This window comes from Agrilus planipennis, unplaced genomic scaffold (genome assembly GCF_000699045.2).
Source record: "Agrilus planipennis isolate EAB-ADULT unplaced genomic scaffold, Apla_2.0 scaffold207, whole genome shotgun sequence".
NCBI classification, from domain to species: Eukaryota; Metazoa; Arthropoda; class Insecta; order Coleoptera; family Buprestidae; genus Agrilus; species Agrilus planipennis.
The window spans coordinates 265,136-281,829 of record NW_020438969.1 but is presented as its reverse complement, the minus strand read 5'-3'; the positions used below and the strand labels follow the sequence as shown (position 1 = coordinate 281,829).

The 16,694-nt window shown below is 31.5% G+C and overlaps 1 protein-coding gene across 1 annotated transcript in view; it reads left to right on the top strand.

Moving 5' to 3' along the window:
• The window catches only part of LOC108738716 (piezo-type mechanosensitive ion channel component), an 80,528-nt gene that overhangs the window by 23,023 nt on the left and 40,811 nt on the right, over positions 1-16,694 (top strand). Inside the window, exons 2-17 of the mRNA XM_025975368.1 lie at positions 347-600; positions 663-819; positions 2,557-2,722; positions 4,006-4,021; positions 6,505-6,517; positions 8,140-8,266; positions 8,357-8,472; positions 9,640-10,227; positions 10,829-10,977; positions 11,178-11,443; positions 11,497-11,816; positions 11,882-12,184; positions 12,246-12,447; positions 12,509-12,956; positions 15,708-16,039; positions 16,098-16,256. Of these exons, the coding sequence (XP_025831153.1) occupies positions 347-600; positions 663-819; positions 2,557-2,722; positions 4,006-4,021; positions 6,505-6,517; positions 8,140-8,266; positions 8,357-8,472; positions 9,640-10,227; positions 10,829-10,977; positions 11,178-11,443; positions 11,497-11,816; positions 11,882-12,184; positions 12,246-12,447; positions 12,509-12,956; positions 15,708-16,039; positions 16,098-16,256 (3,616 nt within the window). The remainder of the gene's footprint in view (positions 1-346; positions 601-662; positions 820-2,556; positions 2,723-4,005; positions 4,022-6,504; positions 6,518-8,139; positions 8,267-8,356; positions 8,473-9,639; positions 10,228-10,828; positions 10,978-11,177; positions 11,444-11,496; positions 11,817-11,881; positions 12,185-12,245; positions 12,448-12,508; positions 12,957-15,707; positions 16,040-16,097; positions 16,257-16,694) is intronic.

The window sequence follows — 16,694 nt, the reverse complement described above, 5'->3', positions numbered from 1 at the left end:
GGCATTTCATTACTACAATAATAATTTACCTGTGAAATGTTATCGTTTTCTCTACTAAAAATCTATTTCGATATCTCACATCTATGCTACGCGTTTCCTGACGGCTAATTATTTAACGCTTTTTACGCTTTGAATATCAAGTTTCGAAGCTTTTTGGTTTTTGTCCTAAAGTGGTAATTACAAAAGTCGGAAAAAGGCCAACATTAAACGCGGCAAACATTCGGCACTCATAACACTTAAAATTAATTTTGTTATTAATATTATATGTTAATCTTTACTGGCAAATTAGAATTGTTAACACTTGAAAGTTTGATTTCATTTTCACTTAATTACCATTTAACTTTTTTGTGTAGGTAGATACGCCACTCTTCTTCTGCTATGTTTAGCGGCAGTAATGCGGCCATCCGTAGAAGGAGGATTATATTTTCTAGCTTTCTTAGCATCCGCTACGTGGTGGGCTTGTTATAAAGAACTTCAGAAAGGATTTGCTATTGTTTTACGAATTTTAATGGTTATTATTTTCGTTCATATATTTTGCATCTATTTGTTCCAATTGCAATGGCCTCAAGAGTATTTGGACGGTAACAGTACGTATGCTAGGTAACTATCGAAAATAGCGTATGATTTTATCAATTGACTTTAATTAACAATTATTCATAAAGATATTTCGAATTGTCGCCGCTTATAAGTGTCGATTGTGATGATCCAAGGGTATTTATTTGGTCGGATCTGAAATGGGACAGTTACTGGAATCCGATTATTTTATTGATTCTATATTTTGTTGCTGGAGGTGAATCGACATTATTATTTATGCCACAGGTAAATACTAATATTGATCGTGTTTGTGAAGTTAATTGTTTTAAATACATTGTGTTAATTACATATGTTGGCTTATTAATAAAGTAATAAATGCCTGCAGTCTAAGACACTAACGAAATATGGCTTCATGGTGTAAAGCAAACAATAATAATAAAAAAACTAAGGAATTACGGGGGTATCCATATAAAAATAAGTAAGTGTCAATAAGGGCTAACGGCTGTTTTGAGATGAGTTTGTTCGTCAGGGTTTTTTTTTCACGATGGGATCGCTAAACTGTAACCCCTGCATTATGTTAGAATTAAAACATAATAAAAATTTTATATTTCCAAAAAGTCATAGAAATATATATCGTTTGTTTGATATACTTATCGGATTATCACATTGAGTGGGTAAAGGATTTTGCAGTTAATGTTTAATAATGAACAGCTTTTGTTCAAGTTTTAGACCATTGCATTGACGATTTACTGTTACTTAAAAATTTAATTATGGTTCGATGAGGAATGCTTGGACACATTTAAGTCCATCAGCAAGACGTCGAGAGATAAAAACTAATAAATTTTGTTTTTCTTAAAGCAAATCTTTTTAATGTATAAGATAAATTTATTGCGTGTTATTGTGACAGTAACTATATATGTATATATAATAAAATAAATATACAGGGTATTAGGAAATTCGATACATTCCCTTGGAAGGGTTAAAGTAGAGCTCATTTGCGATTGATTTTGTCCTGTGGTACCCTGGTCAATAATTGTCAGTATTTGAGAAAATTAAAAATAAAAACGTAAAAATTTAATTATTTCAGAAACTAACAGTTATCGACTAGGGTATCACATGATAAAATCGATCGCAAATGAGTTCTACTTTAGCCCCTCGAATTTTCTGTAGCCCTGTATGTAACTATACAATATCAATACTGTCGATACAACTAATAAAATTAAATCAAGAAATGATTTTATTTATGAGCAAAAATTATCCAAGAATACCGTCACCTAATTCTTTGAAAGTAAGTCGAAAATTCAGGTATTTGGAGTTATGAAAATATCACTAGAAAAAAATAATATGGTATCATTATCATCATTTTGAAGGAAATAAAATAATGAAATGATAAATTTTTGAAATGTTTACACTGAAGAATGTATCTGTATGGAACTCTCGGAGCGCAAATTTAACCAGGATTTATCGGATATTTGTTTAGATCAGAAGAGTATTAATACTAATAAAATTATATGTTCTTAATTGCTCTTATTGTTATTTTTTTAATTTATAGTTTTACAAGTATACGTGAATATTTCACTAATTTTTTTGAACGACTTCTAGTGATTTGTTATTGAATTGGTTATTTGTAAAATTGATCTGATTTCGTGTACATAATATTTTTTCCTTCTTTTAATATTTGTTTTTCTAATAAATTAGACATTAAACAGCAGTTAATTAATTGAACCGAAAGTAATTGAAGATCACAAAATACAATAGCGATTTAATAAAATGCCTATTCATTATCGTGATAGTTATCGTGCGTGTAAACTCTCGCGATTTAATGTATTTAATAAAATTGTTTTTTATTTATTTTTCACATAAATAAAGAAACCTATTAAATAATAAGTAATAAAAAGAGTAATCTAACAATTTTTTCAAATTAAAATTATGTAAGAGGCTTTCTTTCTTCCAGCTTATTTATTCTACAGTGGGTGTTAAGCTTTATTCGGATAATTGGTTTAACAATATTAACATTTGCAGATACAAAAGAAACCGGGTGCTTTTAGTCGCTTAGAAAATAGTTTCAGTGGCCCTCTGAGTCGCCAATTGTCTCAACGTTTATCAGGAAAACGAATGAGACGTTCAAATACTCAAAGACATCGATGGCAAACTGCTACTCGGAAAGTCCGAGTAAGCTACCACTGTTGTAGTCATCAATTCGCATTTGTCTTTCTGTATTTTTTTAACTTATTTTCTACTCTACGCTCTATTTTAATTAAATGTTTCAGTATAATTGGTCTAATAGTAATTTACACATCTGCTTTTAAATGTTTGGCGTGAGGCACTGATTTAATTTATTCTAGTTATCAGTTAAGATAATATAAATTTAATTATTCTGCATATGCTTTCAAGGACAAACTTCACGCACATTGCTGATAAATTTTGACTTTTCTAGTATTACTTTTAAAAAATGTCTCTCAAACATTCTGTCAATTGTTGTATTTCATTATTCTATTGATAATGAAACAATTTAATGAAATTTATTTATTAATTAATATGCAAACCGGTTTGCCGATGTCACACATTATAAGTTTTAAGGGTGTAGTGTTCAGTGTTCTTTCGAAATTATTTTGATATGTTTAATTGTTATTCTTGATTATTAAATATATGTTTAAATGACAACTAAATGAATGAGAAGAATAATAAACGAAATTGCAGTAATAAATAAGTAAAAGATATACAGGGTCGCCGAGCAGGGCAACCGGCCAGAGCGTCACTCTTGCAAGGGTCTCGCGCACTCGCGCAACAATCCAAGCAGAGCAGAAAAATATACTAATAGTACTAGTTTTATGAAATATTACAAATGGCGCGGTAAACGCCATCTGTAGTACAATGCTATATTTAGTGGAATTTAATATACTCAACAAGGTCGATTTGACTACGCCGTGGATTCAGTTCAGCAAGTAGATATCCATCTATTTAAATGGACCTTGTTGAGCATATTGAATTTTACTAAATGTAGCATTGTACCTAATAGTAGTAGTGTTTATTTCAATTTATTAGTCTTAACAAAAGCCGCAAGAATCATATATGAATCCCTGATTATTTTAAGACATTAATGACTATCATAGAACAAACAAAATAGCTCAAACCCCAACGCCAAAATACAACACTGTAGTTGTCCGAAGCACTTTTCGGTAACAAGGTTACCTTCTTCAGGGACTGAAAAGTGCTTCGGACAACTACAGTGTCGTGTTTTGGCGTTGGTGCTTCAGCTATTTTGTTTGTTCTACAACAACCACCAAAGTTTTTTCCAATTTTCATAATGACTATCATGATTAATAATTTGTTATCGGTGTGTTTATTAATTTTTGTTAATTTCCAATACACAATTTTAGAACTTTAAATTTCATATATTAAAAAATAAGTATCATCATTAAAACTAATTCCACAAAGACAAGGACCTCGCAAAAATCTACTCGCCCGCAGCTCCGCAATGGCTAAGGTCGCCCCTGTAGCCCCTGTTTCCCTTAGTACCTACCACAAGTAACTTTTAATTTTGTTTGGATGTTATCAACGCTAAACTAAATTCAAAATGGGCGAAGAATGTGCCCGTTTTTTTATATTACTTGTGGTAGTTAGGAGTGAACCTCTTTTATCGTTATTTTAAAAGAATGAGATAGGTCGTTAGAGTAACAAGTTCAGCAAAACTTCTCATATAGTTGAAGGAGCTACTGAAGGAAAGTTAATATAATTTGGCAAACTATTTTAAGTTTCTAAGACAATGAACATTACAACCCTCTTTGCTTATAATAAGCTGTTGCAAATATTAAGCTGCATATATTACACACAATACGAAGGTGATACAATTTGAACATTCTGATCAAATTAATGTAAATTCGAAGATCTTGTTTAAAATGTTGAATTCTATAATTCTAATTAATTATTATGCCTTTCGTTTTTAAATTAACTATTTTTCTATTGATTTGAAAAAGGATTATAATTGCATTTCAAGATTATTCTTTCTATTCTTAAATGATCACACTATTTATTCTTTCTCGTTTTTTTCGTATTTACGTATGTATAGATTTAATTTGGCTGTACACTGCAGAATTCTCATAAATTAGGTGTATTTTACATTAACTGCTTTGAATTGATTTGGAGTAAACAGATAGGAATTTTTAAAATACTAATAATTGTAAGCTAATATCATCTATCTCTTTTTTAAAAAAAATTGATGTTTTAAGTTCATTTATGAATATTTTGGGTCATTAAAAAGTATATTACTTTTCATTTATCATTTGGTTTAAAATTTATTTTTCAAATTTACTTGCTCACATCACGACTTCAATTATTTTGTAAATTAGATGTAATAAGTTGTTAAATAACACAGATCTCCAAATTACTTTTTACTTTTTTTTCTCTCCCTTGTATTTTGTAACGTTTTAAGCGTTTTTGGGACTGCTAGTAATGAATATAGGTCACTTTTTACCTATCTTATCAGGATTTTTCAGGAAAATAAAACGAAATAATTAAAAAAATGGATTTTTAATATTAATAGCTTGAAAAACTTCTGCAGTCACATGATTCTTCAAATAAGACGTACCTAGGAACATAGGGGTTAATCACATCAGATCTTTTCTGTTTCTAAAATTAACTGTTAGGTAATTATACAGGGTGGCGCAAAATGTACGCAATATGCTCATTGCAACCAAAGTGTAAGTTTAATCGAAAAATTCTTCAAGTAAAACTTGTATCCTATTTTAATGTGAGATCATCTATATTATCTAAATTTGATTTACTATACAGTGTTGTATAATAGAAAAAAGAAGGTTTTGTTTAAATAGTAGTCATGCGAAATATGGCTGCAATCGAGGATATTCAAATGTTTTTTTTTTCGAGTCAAAAGGCCCAAAAATTTCGCAATATGCTCATTGCGGCTAAACAGGAAGTTTAATCACAGAATTTTTCAAACAAAACTTGTTTCCTATTTTATTACAAGATCGTCTGTATTACCCAGATTTCAGTGTTCAAAAATAAACAAAGAAGGTTCCATTTAAACGGCAGCCATGTGAAATATAGTTTCAATCGCAAAAGTTACAGGAAAAAGTTGTTAAGAAAATGAAAATTCAAATGTTTTTGATTCCGCTCGACTGATTAATTCGAAAAAAAGAAAGCAATGAATATCGCCGCGATTTTTCGTATAACCCCATATTTTGACATTCTAAATAACTTCTCCCTATAACTTTTTTCGATTAGACCCATATTTCACATGGCTGCCGTTGAAACGAAACCTTATTTATTCTATTTCTGAACACTCTGTATAGTAAATTAAATCAGGATAAATTGAATTAAAATAGGGAACAAGTTTTGTTCAAAAAATTTTTCTATTGAACTTACAGTTTACAGTTTACCTATCTATAATTAACGCGGAAAAAAAAGTAAGAAACCTATAATTATAAAAGCAAGTATTTAAAAAGTATGTTACCTATATTATTTCGTCGTTTGGATAATATAATAAAAATTTACTGTAAATACTAAAATAAAAAAAAACTTTTAGGAAATTCATACAATTTTACAAGAGGCCATTTTGTGCAATTTATGTCTTAGTGAATTTTGATTTTAATGTTAATAAGTGGAAGCAAAGTATTATGTAGACTATCACAAGTAATTTAAGAATCTGAAAATTATTATCAAATTCACACTCTGTAGAACAAACGGGAATAAGATAAAAATAAAATAACGAAAAATCCTGATGCATTATAATTTTTTAGTAATTTCTACGTTTTGAGCTCTGAATGGTTTACAAAAATTAATAGTCAAAACTTAGGGAGAGAGATCGTTGTAGATCTGTGTAATTTTACCACTGCTTTCTCATTTATTATTTTGATCAATTCTTAGGAGATGTAATATTCACTAACTCTGTTTTTTTATTGCTGATGCTTGGCTTTGATCGTTCTAGGATAATAATGATTCAGAAGCTGTAAGTGAACGAACCCCCGTATGTATCTGTTTATTTTTTTCTTTTTTTTTTTTCATTTTTTCAGCACAAACAAGGTGACTTATTGGTTGGGAGTATCACCAAATCATTATTTAAAAAAATTTAATGGGTACATATTATATTTATTTGTTTAATGTTTATATTTTTGTTTTCTAACAATTTTGACTCACTAGGTTACTTGTTTGTGTAATATTACATTAATACGATATACTTTACTATAAGCCTCTGTTGACTTTATTTAGCACATATTCTTTTTGTTTTCACATTTTCTTAGAAACAATAAGTTATATCTATTATTTACTTACTATATTCCCTTTGTTGTCAAACAATTATTCTAGCCTGAAAACGGTTAATTAATTAGCTATAAACTCGTTTTTTATTCGATATAAGAAAATTATACATTTCCAAATTTGTTCCCTAAAAAAAATTGATATATCTAACCATTTTAGTCAAATATGAGGACGCCATATTTGTTTTGCTAAGAAAAGCACATGAAATATTTGGTCAACAAAAAAGTGATGTTTCTATTAGCCGATAAATTACCAACAAATTGAAGCTGTTGTATACAAAGGAGATTCATAAGTAACAGTAAACAAACAATGTGCTATCATCTACCTTTAGATATTTACATATTCCGTCATAATCAGACGTGGTGTCTTCATATAGGGCTATTAAAGTTAAATATGAGCGCGTGTAATAACTAGTTGTGCATTGAACAACCGCGTATATCTGATATGATCATATACCAAATTTCGAACGTACTAAAAGAAATGTATTGCGTTCATACACGAATTTTAAACAATCGCCATTTTTGCAATACCTTAACAAGTGTAAAAATAAGTACTTAGGCATGCTCTGTATCTCTTGTAGAAATGCATCAAAAATACACAAGAGAGTTATTTTAGTATGACATTAACCCAGATTTTGAAAGTCACTTGTAATATTGTTTTTGAATGTAATCACTATTGCGGAATGAATCAAGTCATATGAACAGGGTTTACCTTAATTATGCATTCAATTGAATTCGCTGCCCAAAAAATTGAGAAAAGGAAAAAATTTGTTGTTACACATTCAAAAACAGTGAAACGCGTAGTTATGAAATACTCCGCGTGGATCGCTGTAATCGTATTTTTACGAAGCTGTGTGAATTGGCAAATGAAAATTTGTTTTTTAAATTTTATCTATTCTACTCGATTGTTGATGATTGTTGATGCAATTTTATTATTTGTTGATAATTATCTTTTTACTTGTTAATAATTATTGAGTATGAAGTTAGCAAATAAAAGTATTATTTTATTTTTTATTTTCAATTTCTCTAGATTGGTAGGAAATCATTTATTGAACTCAAATTATAACATTCAATTGTTAGCTTCACACTTAACATTACAAATTCTTAGTAACTAATAAAAATGCATTTACAGTCATCAATAATAAGATGGATAAAATACAAAAAACAAATTTTCTTTTGTCAATATCACACGAGCGTAAGAGTGAAGCGAATACGCACCTGCACTGTATATGATCATATCTGATGATTAACTGTAGTCAACAGAATAATTTAATTGAAAACTATATAAAAAGGATTTCTTTACCACAAATGACAATTATTTTATATATTTTAGTTAATACGAAGCGTAAGTCCTTCTAAAAGGTACGGAAGTGGTAAGAAGTCGTCCGTTATGCAAGATTCTTCAGGAAGCATTACTGTGACACAAGATGGACAAGAAGAAATACAAATGCGACACTGGGGTAATACTATTATATACTTTTTCCTTGTCTTTTTAAACCTCTAACTTTGATTAATTTGGTAAGGACGACTGTGATACTAATTTGTTGTAGATAAATCAGAAGACGAAGAGCAACCAAATTGGTTTGATAAGTTGTTATTTGCTATTGAGTCCTTTATCCAGTTTGTAATTCGATCTTCATACATTGCTACAAATATTATTATGATGGTAAGTTACCTACTTGATAGACACGTTACTAAAATCGAACAAACAAATTCGAAGTGGTGAGTTACGCTGTGGATTCAGTTCACCAAGTAGATATCCATCTATTTAAATGGACTTTGTTGAGCATAATGAATTCCACTGAATGTAGCATTGTACTACAGATGGCGTTAACCGCGCCATTTGTGGTATTTGTGGTCTGTGTTCTATTGAAACTGTCTGCGACGCGCTGATGAGATCCAAAAAGATCGAAATCGCGATCCGCCTCTGGCAGTTTCGACAGAATACTGACCACTTCGAATTTGTTTGTTCGATTTTTCAAACGTATTTCCTATTTGTAAAATGTAAACTCCAGTTTTGCCATTAAAAGTTTTGCTAGTATCAACGATCAAACATTATAAAAAATGATGAATGAAAGTTGCTCACATTGGCTATTGAAGGTATTAGAAGCTTAAAAAGGAGACAAAGAGACATTCTATGAATGCCTTATAATTCTTTAACTGTGCATGTAAAAAACATTCGAAAAAATTTCACTTATTAGATGAACCCAAAACTAAAGAAACTATGGATTCAATTTCTTTCTCTAATTACAATGTGTAAAAGACCAGAAACAAAATGGGGTTGTAAATATTTTGATATAAAAATGATTGATGGTGTGATTTTACATCAATAAAATTACTTGCAACCCTGTTTTGGCTGATCTTTCACGCTAAGCAAACTAATTTAATTAAAATGGTGACGAAGGCAAATAAGAAAGCATATAGAAGAATTATTTGTTGCTGAACTGAAGAAATTACATAATAAAGATAGAAAAACTATATCTCACTCACTTCAAACAGAAAAATATGTATCATACTTCTTCGCAGCTGGTGATGTAGTGCAAACACAACTATTAGTCTAGAAAAACTCCAATATTTAAAAAATGAGTAAATGCCTGCAAGGTTTTCTTGAAAAATATTTTATACTTAAGTAAATGTAGAAAATTAAATAGGTACCACAAAAAAGTATCTTGAAAATACGTATTTTGCATTTAGCATTTAAAATACAAGAGGGAAATCTATTTTGTATTTTACATTTGAAATAACAAATCAAAAAAGGATTTACATTTTGTATTTAAATATCAATAAAAAACCATTTTGCACGTTTCTATTCACTTGTTAATACAATTTTTAGACTTGGAGTATAACATACCATAGCTGGTTAACATTCATCTTATTGCTGTGGGCAAATCTTCTTTGGATAATTCCTAATCAGAGAAGATCTATGCTACGTTCTAGTCCATTTTTGGTGTTTTACGCATGGTTTTTATTAATTTCGGCCTATATTTATTCAATGAATTTGACTGAAGATGAACTTCCATCCCACATTAAAAATATAAATTTAGCACAAATTGGATTTCAAAAAGTTACCGAGTTACCTTGTAATCCGTTACTGGTGAAATGTTTATATACTGCTATGTTCTGGATAACTCTAAGACAGTATATGCAAGAAAGAAAAGAAGCCCAGCGTAGCAATACTTTAGCTGATATGGTAGCTCCTTTGCAAGTAACTGTTACAACTGTTCAGGGTGTTGCCAAACAAGAAGAACACCAGAGCAAATTGTTGGAACAAATAGGAAAAATTTTTAAAAGGTTTCTTACAAAATTTTGGATTTGGGTTGTCGCCATCACTCTTTTTGCGGTTGCTATAACCGGTAAAAATATGACAGTGTTTAGAATAATATACATGGCGTTATTCTTATTCTTTATATTAAGTTTTCAGGTAAGTTTTTACCTAAACGGGTTTTCAAAAAACTTAAACTTTTAATACATACTTTTCCGGCTGGGCTGCCGTGGTCTATTNTTCTTATTCTTTATATTAAGTTTTCAGGTAAGTTTTTACCTAAACGGGTTTTCAAAAAACTTAAACTTTTAATACATACTTTTCCGGCTGGGCTGCCGTGGTCTATTTTTGGTAGAAATTTAAATGTTTTTTTTTTCAAAGATTCAGCCGTCCTTACTAGCAGAATTATTTCAGGCGGGTGCTACACGGTTTTATTGTAATAATACCGAAATAGAAAAATTCTAGGTTGCTTGAATAGCTTAAAGTGCAATAAAAACATTTTTGCCAAAACCAAAAAACTCGTAGGCTAATAATTGAGTTAGGGGTGCGATGTTTGGCTTATTAATAAAGCACTTAAAAGAAAATCCAGGCGGGAGGAATGATAAAATGAAGAAAGAAAAATGCTATATTATGCCTCTGTTGTGATTGAGATAAATATGTAAAAGCTTCATCAAATGAGGATTTACAGTTTCTACTTAAAATTGATTACGGCAACGCAGCCCAAATGATATTTCATTTATTGGGTACACTTTTCTTGTAGATGTCTTTTAAAGTTTGGCGAAAAATGATGTTTGGATTTTGGTTAATTGTAATTATTTATTCCATGATTATTTTGATTCTTGTTTATACTTATCAATTTGATAATTTTCCGGAGTATTGGAGGGATTACCTTCATGTACCTGAGGACCAGTAAGATTATATTATTTATTAATCTAGTAATTCATTCAAAAGTAAAATATCTACTTTTTTGTATTTATTTATCATTGAATTATTAATAACCAAATTAGAAACAGAGATTGTTTTGTATTTCTAATTGATGAACTTTATCTTTTAGTTATAGCGAATATTACTTTGCGTTAGTATATTATACTAAATAGTGTATTTTTTAGGCAAAATGATATAGGTTTAGAAAGATACGAAACCAAACGTCTGTTTATAAGACTTGTTACTCCAACATTTTTTGTTATAATAACAGTAATTCAGCTGCATTATTTCCATAAAAATTTCCTAGACATATCGGAACCTAAAAATGTTAGTATTATAGATAGTAGGTCCGAAGAAGGAAGTTCGATACAGGGGCAACAATTTGAACCTGTTAGTGAAAGAACTGATACAGATACCTCTACAATTAAATACGATTTAACAAATAGTGGACGTAAGTAGCAAAATATTGCTATTAACCGAAGAATAAGTTGAATTTGATTTCAGATACTCCGTCAATCAAACTCCAAAAAAAGTTAAAACAATACTCGAAAATAATTAGACATGCTGTTAACTTGTTTTTCTTGTTTCTTGAAATTCACATTTCAAAATTTGTTTTATTAGCTGGAATTTTTCTTTGTATTTATGACCCATGTGCTATTCATATGGTGATTATGCTTATGATGGTACTATCTTTCACATTAGGGAAAGTATTTAAAAATTTTGCTATACACTTTTGTTCTGTTCTTGTGTCACTAATGCTTCTTATCCGAATGCTTTATCAAATAAAGTATGTAGATCATACTAAATGGAACGTACAATGTGATGTAAGTATTGCCACTTTAAAAGTAAAGTAACTGTTGTAACAGATAACTTGTGAAATTTCACTTAGAATTTTCCGGAAAACGTGTCGATATATAACACCACCAATACAGCTGAGTGGCTGGGTTTTCGGAAAATCGATGCTAACAATACATTACCTCGGCTTGTTAAGTGGGATATTATTTTCATTCTAATGGCAACCTTAAGAACTACAGTAACTGTGAGGCAACAAAATCATAGGGCGGTAAGGGGTATACTTTTGAAAAGAGTGTATCTTATGTTTCCAAATATAAAGAGAGCTGACGCTGATAAAGATTTAAAGAGTTGCATAAAATACCTTTTTAACTTTGGGTTTTACAAATTTGGTGTAGAGGTATGTCTGAGATAATTTTTAACGTTTATTTAAATTCCTAGGCATTTAAATTATATTTTAGATTTGCTTGATGGCAACAGTGGGAGTGATTGGTATACGAAATGATATATATGCTGTTATTTATGGTTTTTGTTTATGTTTTCTTTTTGCTGCTAAAAGATCAACATTGGCCAAAATATGGAATGCTTACTTGGTTTATATCGCAATTATAATTCCAATGCAATATTTGATGGTAATCGGTTTTCCTCCAAACTTATGTATATGTAAGTATTAGTCGAGATGCCATCTTTTACCTTTAAGAAAAACTATTAATTTTGTTTGCAGATATTGCTTGGGATAATTCACCACTTTTAAGAAGGCTTCAGGACTGGGCGTATGTTGTAGATCCTGTTTATCCTTTACGCCCTGAAAGAATAGTTTGCGATGCAATTTTACTTTTGTTGGTTTCTCGACAAGCCTTAGTTTTTCGAATAGAAAAGAGAAACGTGGGGCAAGAATATCCAGGTGGCTCAAATGAAAGCATTATACACCATGCTGAACAAAAAGGATTTGTCAATCCTGTACCTGATTTTATAACTTTTTGTTGTTCGTATTTGGACATTTTCAAGCGGGGTATTATACTCGGATTCATGTGGGTTACCCTGGCTACTGTTTTTTTGGCTGGAACGAACAGGGTGAATATTTTTTCAATTGGATATCTACTTGGGTCCTTTATTTTCTTATGGCAAGGATCCGATTTATACTTAAGACCGATTCCACGCATTCTCAAGTCGTAAGTAAATTTAACTTAATTTATTTAATATATCACTCAAATGGTATTAATACTGTTGTTATTCATTTCCTAATTTTGTGTGATTCTAACGTTTTTTGAGTACCATGAAATTAATAACTTATTCGATTTATTGTGTTTTTACTTGACTGAAAGTTTAAGTTGAAAATTATGGGAACATGCAGCGAAAAATATTCGCAAAGTATTTCTTACATTACTTAATTAGTGATTTGCTTACTTTTCAATGATTAGGCTGTTGTGGTATCAGGGAAGTTTTAAATAATAACGTCCGTGGATAGCAACACACTTGAACGGAGGGCTATGCGAGTACACGCTTTCTCGTACTATCTCCTGTGGCTTCGCCTTCACTGACTCACGGCACTACTGGATCGCTATCCCTTTTTTTTTCTTTTTTTTTTTAATCGAGGAGGGGAAAAGACCTCCTAAAGGGGGTAGTGTCGGATTCGCCGTATCACCTATCCAAAAAAACCCCTCCTCGAGTGAGGAATATATTGTAGCGTGCACGAGCGTGTTTGTGTGCGATCGGGCATGCATGTGTGTTGGCGGCTTATCGATTCGCCGACTAGCCGCGGGCGCCTTTCTTCATGTGCGTCGTATCTGTAAACGTGTGTGTCATAAACAGTTCAAAGAAAACGAAACTTTTCCGGACGGCTCGAGAAAGTTCCTGAAAGGAAGCAAGGGTGTATTTAAAGGAAGAGACGATCGCCGTGTGGAGTAGAAATAAATTGACCGTTGCAGAAGTGAATCTAGAAATAAATTGACCGCGCAGTGAATACTGATATATCAACAGTACTGTAAATAAATAGAGTAAGTAACTCGTCACCTAAGTTAGTAATAATTTAATAGTGTTTTTAAGGCCTTCAATAATAATTAGTGTAAATAAATCGTTTTTGTCGTTGTGAGTCTTAGAAGAAGTTTTGTTAAACCCACGAACATTAGAATATAATATATAACCGGAGGTTTTACATCCCAGGGAAGGTTCTGTGGAAAAGGTTGGGAAAGGGAAGAGGATTGAGTACAGGAGAGAAATAATGGGGGGGGGGGAGTGGAATAGAAATCGGTGACCTATATAGTCTGGGCTATTATATACCTACACAAGAGCGCGCTCTCACAACACTTTCTTTTTATTAGATTCTGCATATACACCTATTGTCTTACATGTAATGAGATACAAGAGGTGTTGTTGTTATACCCAGACACCACGCGCGATATCGCTTGGATGACTTTGTTTGCCGAGTAGATCGACGTGGGCCTGGGTCGGCATTGCTTATGGGTTGGATGTTTGTATTGTCGGTATTACTGTTACTTAACACAGGTATGGTTAAGCCGTCGTCTCGGATCGCAAAAAGCGAAGTGCCACCTAAAGGGGCTCACCCACCTGAAACATTTCGCCAGTGAAAACATAACAAATTTTATTTTTGCCCAAATTTCCTACGTCAAATCTACCTTGCATTGTAATAGTTATACTATTTAAATTGCCAATTGAACCATACTGAAACTTTGGGGAGGGGCGTAAGGTAATTGTCTCTGATTGCTAAATTATGCAGGAAGATTTTATCTAATTTTTCTTGAGATAATAAGCTGGCCTGACGAGTAGCTGTTTTCTAAGAAGGTTGGTACGAAAGCTAATAAGCCGAAGTTTACATCATCGCACTTTTTTATAATAATCTGCGCGATCTTGACTGCGATTTTCTTGCAAATTGGATCTATGTCTTTCTCTTTCAAAACATTCCAAAATTTTTGATCTTGTCACTCTCTTGTATGTTGTATCCGATAATTGAATTTAAAACGTTCGAAAATCATATTTATTTTTTTGAGCAAGAAATAGTCACTAAACTTTTTTGTCGCCACTGCTGTGAGGTCGTCGTCTCAGACTCTTGAAGAAAAATTTGCTTTACTATTTCCTCTGACTTCTCTCCCATGAAGTAACACAGAAGATCATCTTATTCTTTTTCCGCATTTTGAGACAAATTCGCTAATGATACACACCGTTCGAACAGTTTAAGCCATATAGACTATCTTTCGGGTTTGTTAAAATCAAATTCATTCGGCGGGCGGGCACTCGTGCTGGTTACGGGGACCGCCATGGTCGAGCCCTAGTTGTTGTTCGACATTCTTCCACTATTTTGCACTTTATATATCACTCCATGCCCGTTATTCTTTTTTAAGCGCGAATCGACAACCAAAATCGAATCAGTAGACACGTGTTTTTGCGCGAGAATTTTCACCCTCTGTATATTATCTGTAATTAAAATAAAATAATAGCATCCACGTACAAGCATCGTAGGTATCGCAAGTGAGGCTAAATAAATAAATGTATAAATTTATGAACAAAAATATGACAAACAAAACTGTGTGGTGTCGTAGGACACCCAGTAAGAACAAAGCTTCTTACACTATTTGACAAATATTGATTATAAATTTTGATTAAGGTAATTTGTAGAGAAAGATATATGCATTCCATAAGCACTATCTGTTCCAATATTTCGCAATGGCAATTTTAGGACTATCGGTATATACTAACTCTTTAGCTCCTTACCATCGTAACGTGCAATAAGTAACGAATTTTGTTCTATTTATAACCCTTCTTATGTTCGAAATTAGGGGTTAGAAAACGTAAAATAATTCTCACGTTTAGCAATTTTGTAAATGCAACACAACAGTATTAATAGTTATCCTTGTTTATCTCCGAAATGAAATCTTATTTGAATTTTAAAAATAATATTTTTGCAGATGGAACTGCCTTCTGGGCTACAACGTGGCTGTTATAATGCTTAAAGCAGTAATACAGTTGTTTGGTTGTGTTTTTATTGTTGAAATGAAAACATATTGTTGTTGGCTAGTTCAGCTGTTAGCTGTTGGTTGTGTTCGTAAATATAGCAACCCAGACTTTATAAAAAACATTCATGATCCTACTTTCTGTAATGTTCGTCGAGAATATATAGGTCTTGTATGGGACGGAGTGTGTTTTGGTTTTCTTATTATGCAAAGAAGGATTTTCAACAGCTACAATTTTTTCCATGTTATTGACGAGACGAAAGCTGCTACTATACTTGCATCAAGAGGTACGTAGATATAATCACTTCTCTTTGTACTATTTATGCACTGCAAATTAAACTGTAGGAGCTGAACTTATTGAAGAAATTCGAGAGAGACGAGTTTGTGAACAAGAAGACGAAGAGCGCCAAATATTGCAAAAGATTAAAGCTAAAATGGATCGTATAAAAGCCAACCAAAAAAAGATTCAAGGACCTTCCTTTAAAGCTAAAAGTCATTTTGTAGGTAAGTGCTTACCGTTTTCTAATGTTGATAATTAAAACTTAATAATAACTGGATATTGTTTTCTGTTTTCATACATTTCGTGGTACATAATTCCAGAAAATAATTATTACACGGACTTATTTTCTTTTGATTTGGAGAGTTAAAAGTTCTTTTTAATCCTTTATTAGAAGATAAGTATTTTTATTTTTGAAATGAAAACTTCTTTAGGCGTGAACGTAAGTGAACCGTCACGCTCGGGTCAGTAACGCTGAATCGGGTTTACTCGGCTTCAGTCGTCATCATCGTTTAATATAATAGCAATGAAAAAGTTCAATCAGATAAAAATTCCACAATATAATTAATTCGCAAATATAATTGTTGGTTTTGTAACTTTCAGTACTTCACGCTACAGAGATAAGAATAAATAATTTTATATAACAATGTTAATATCTTTTTGTT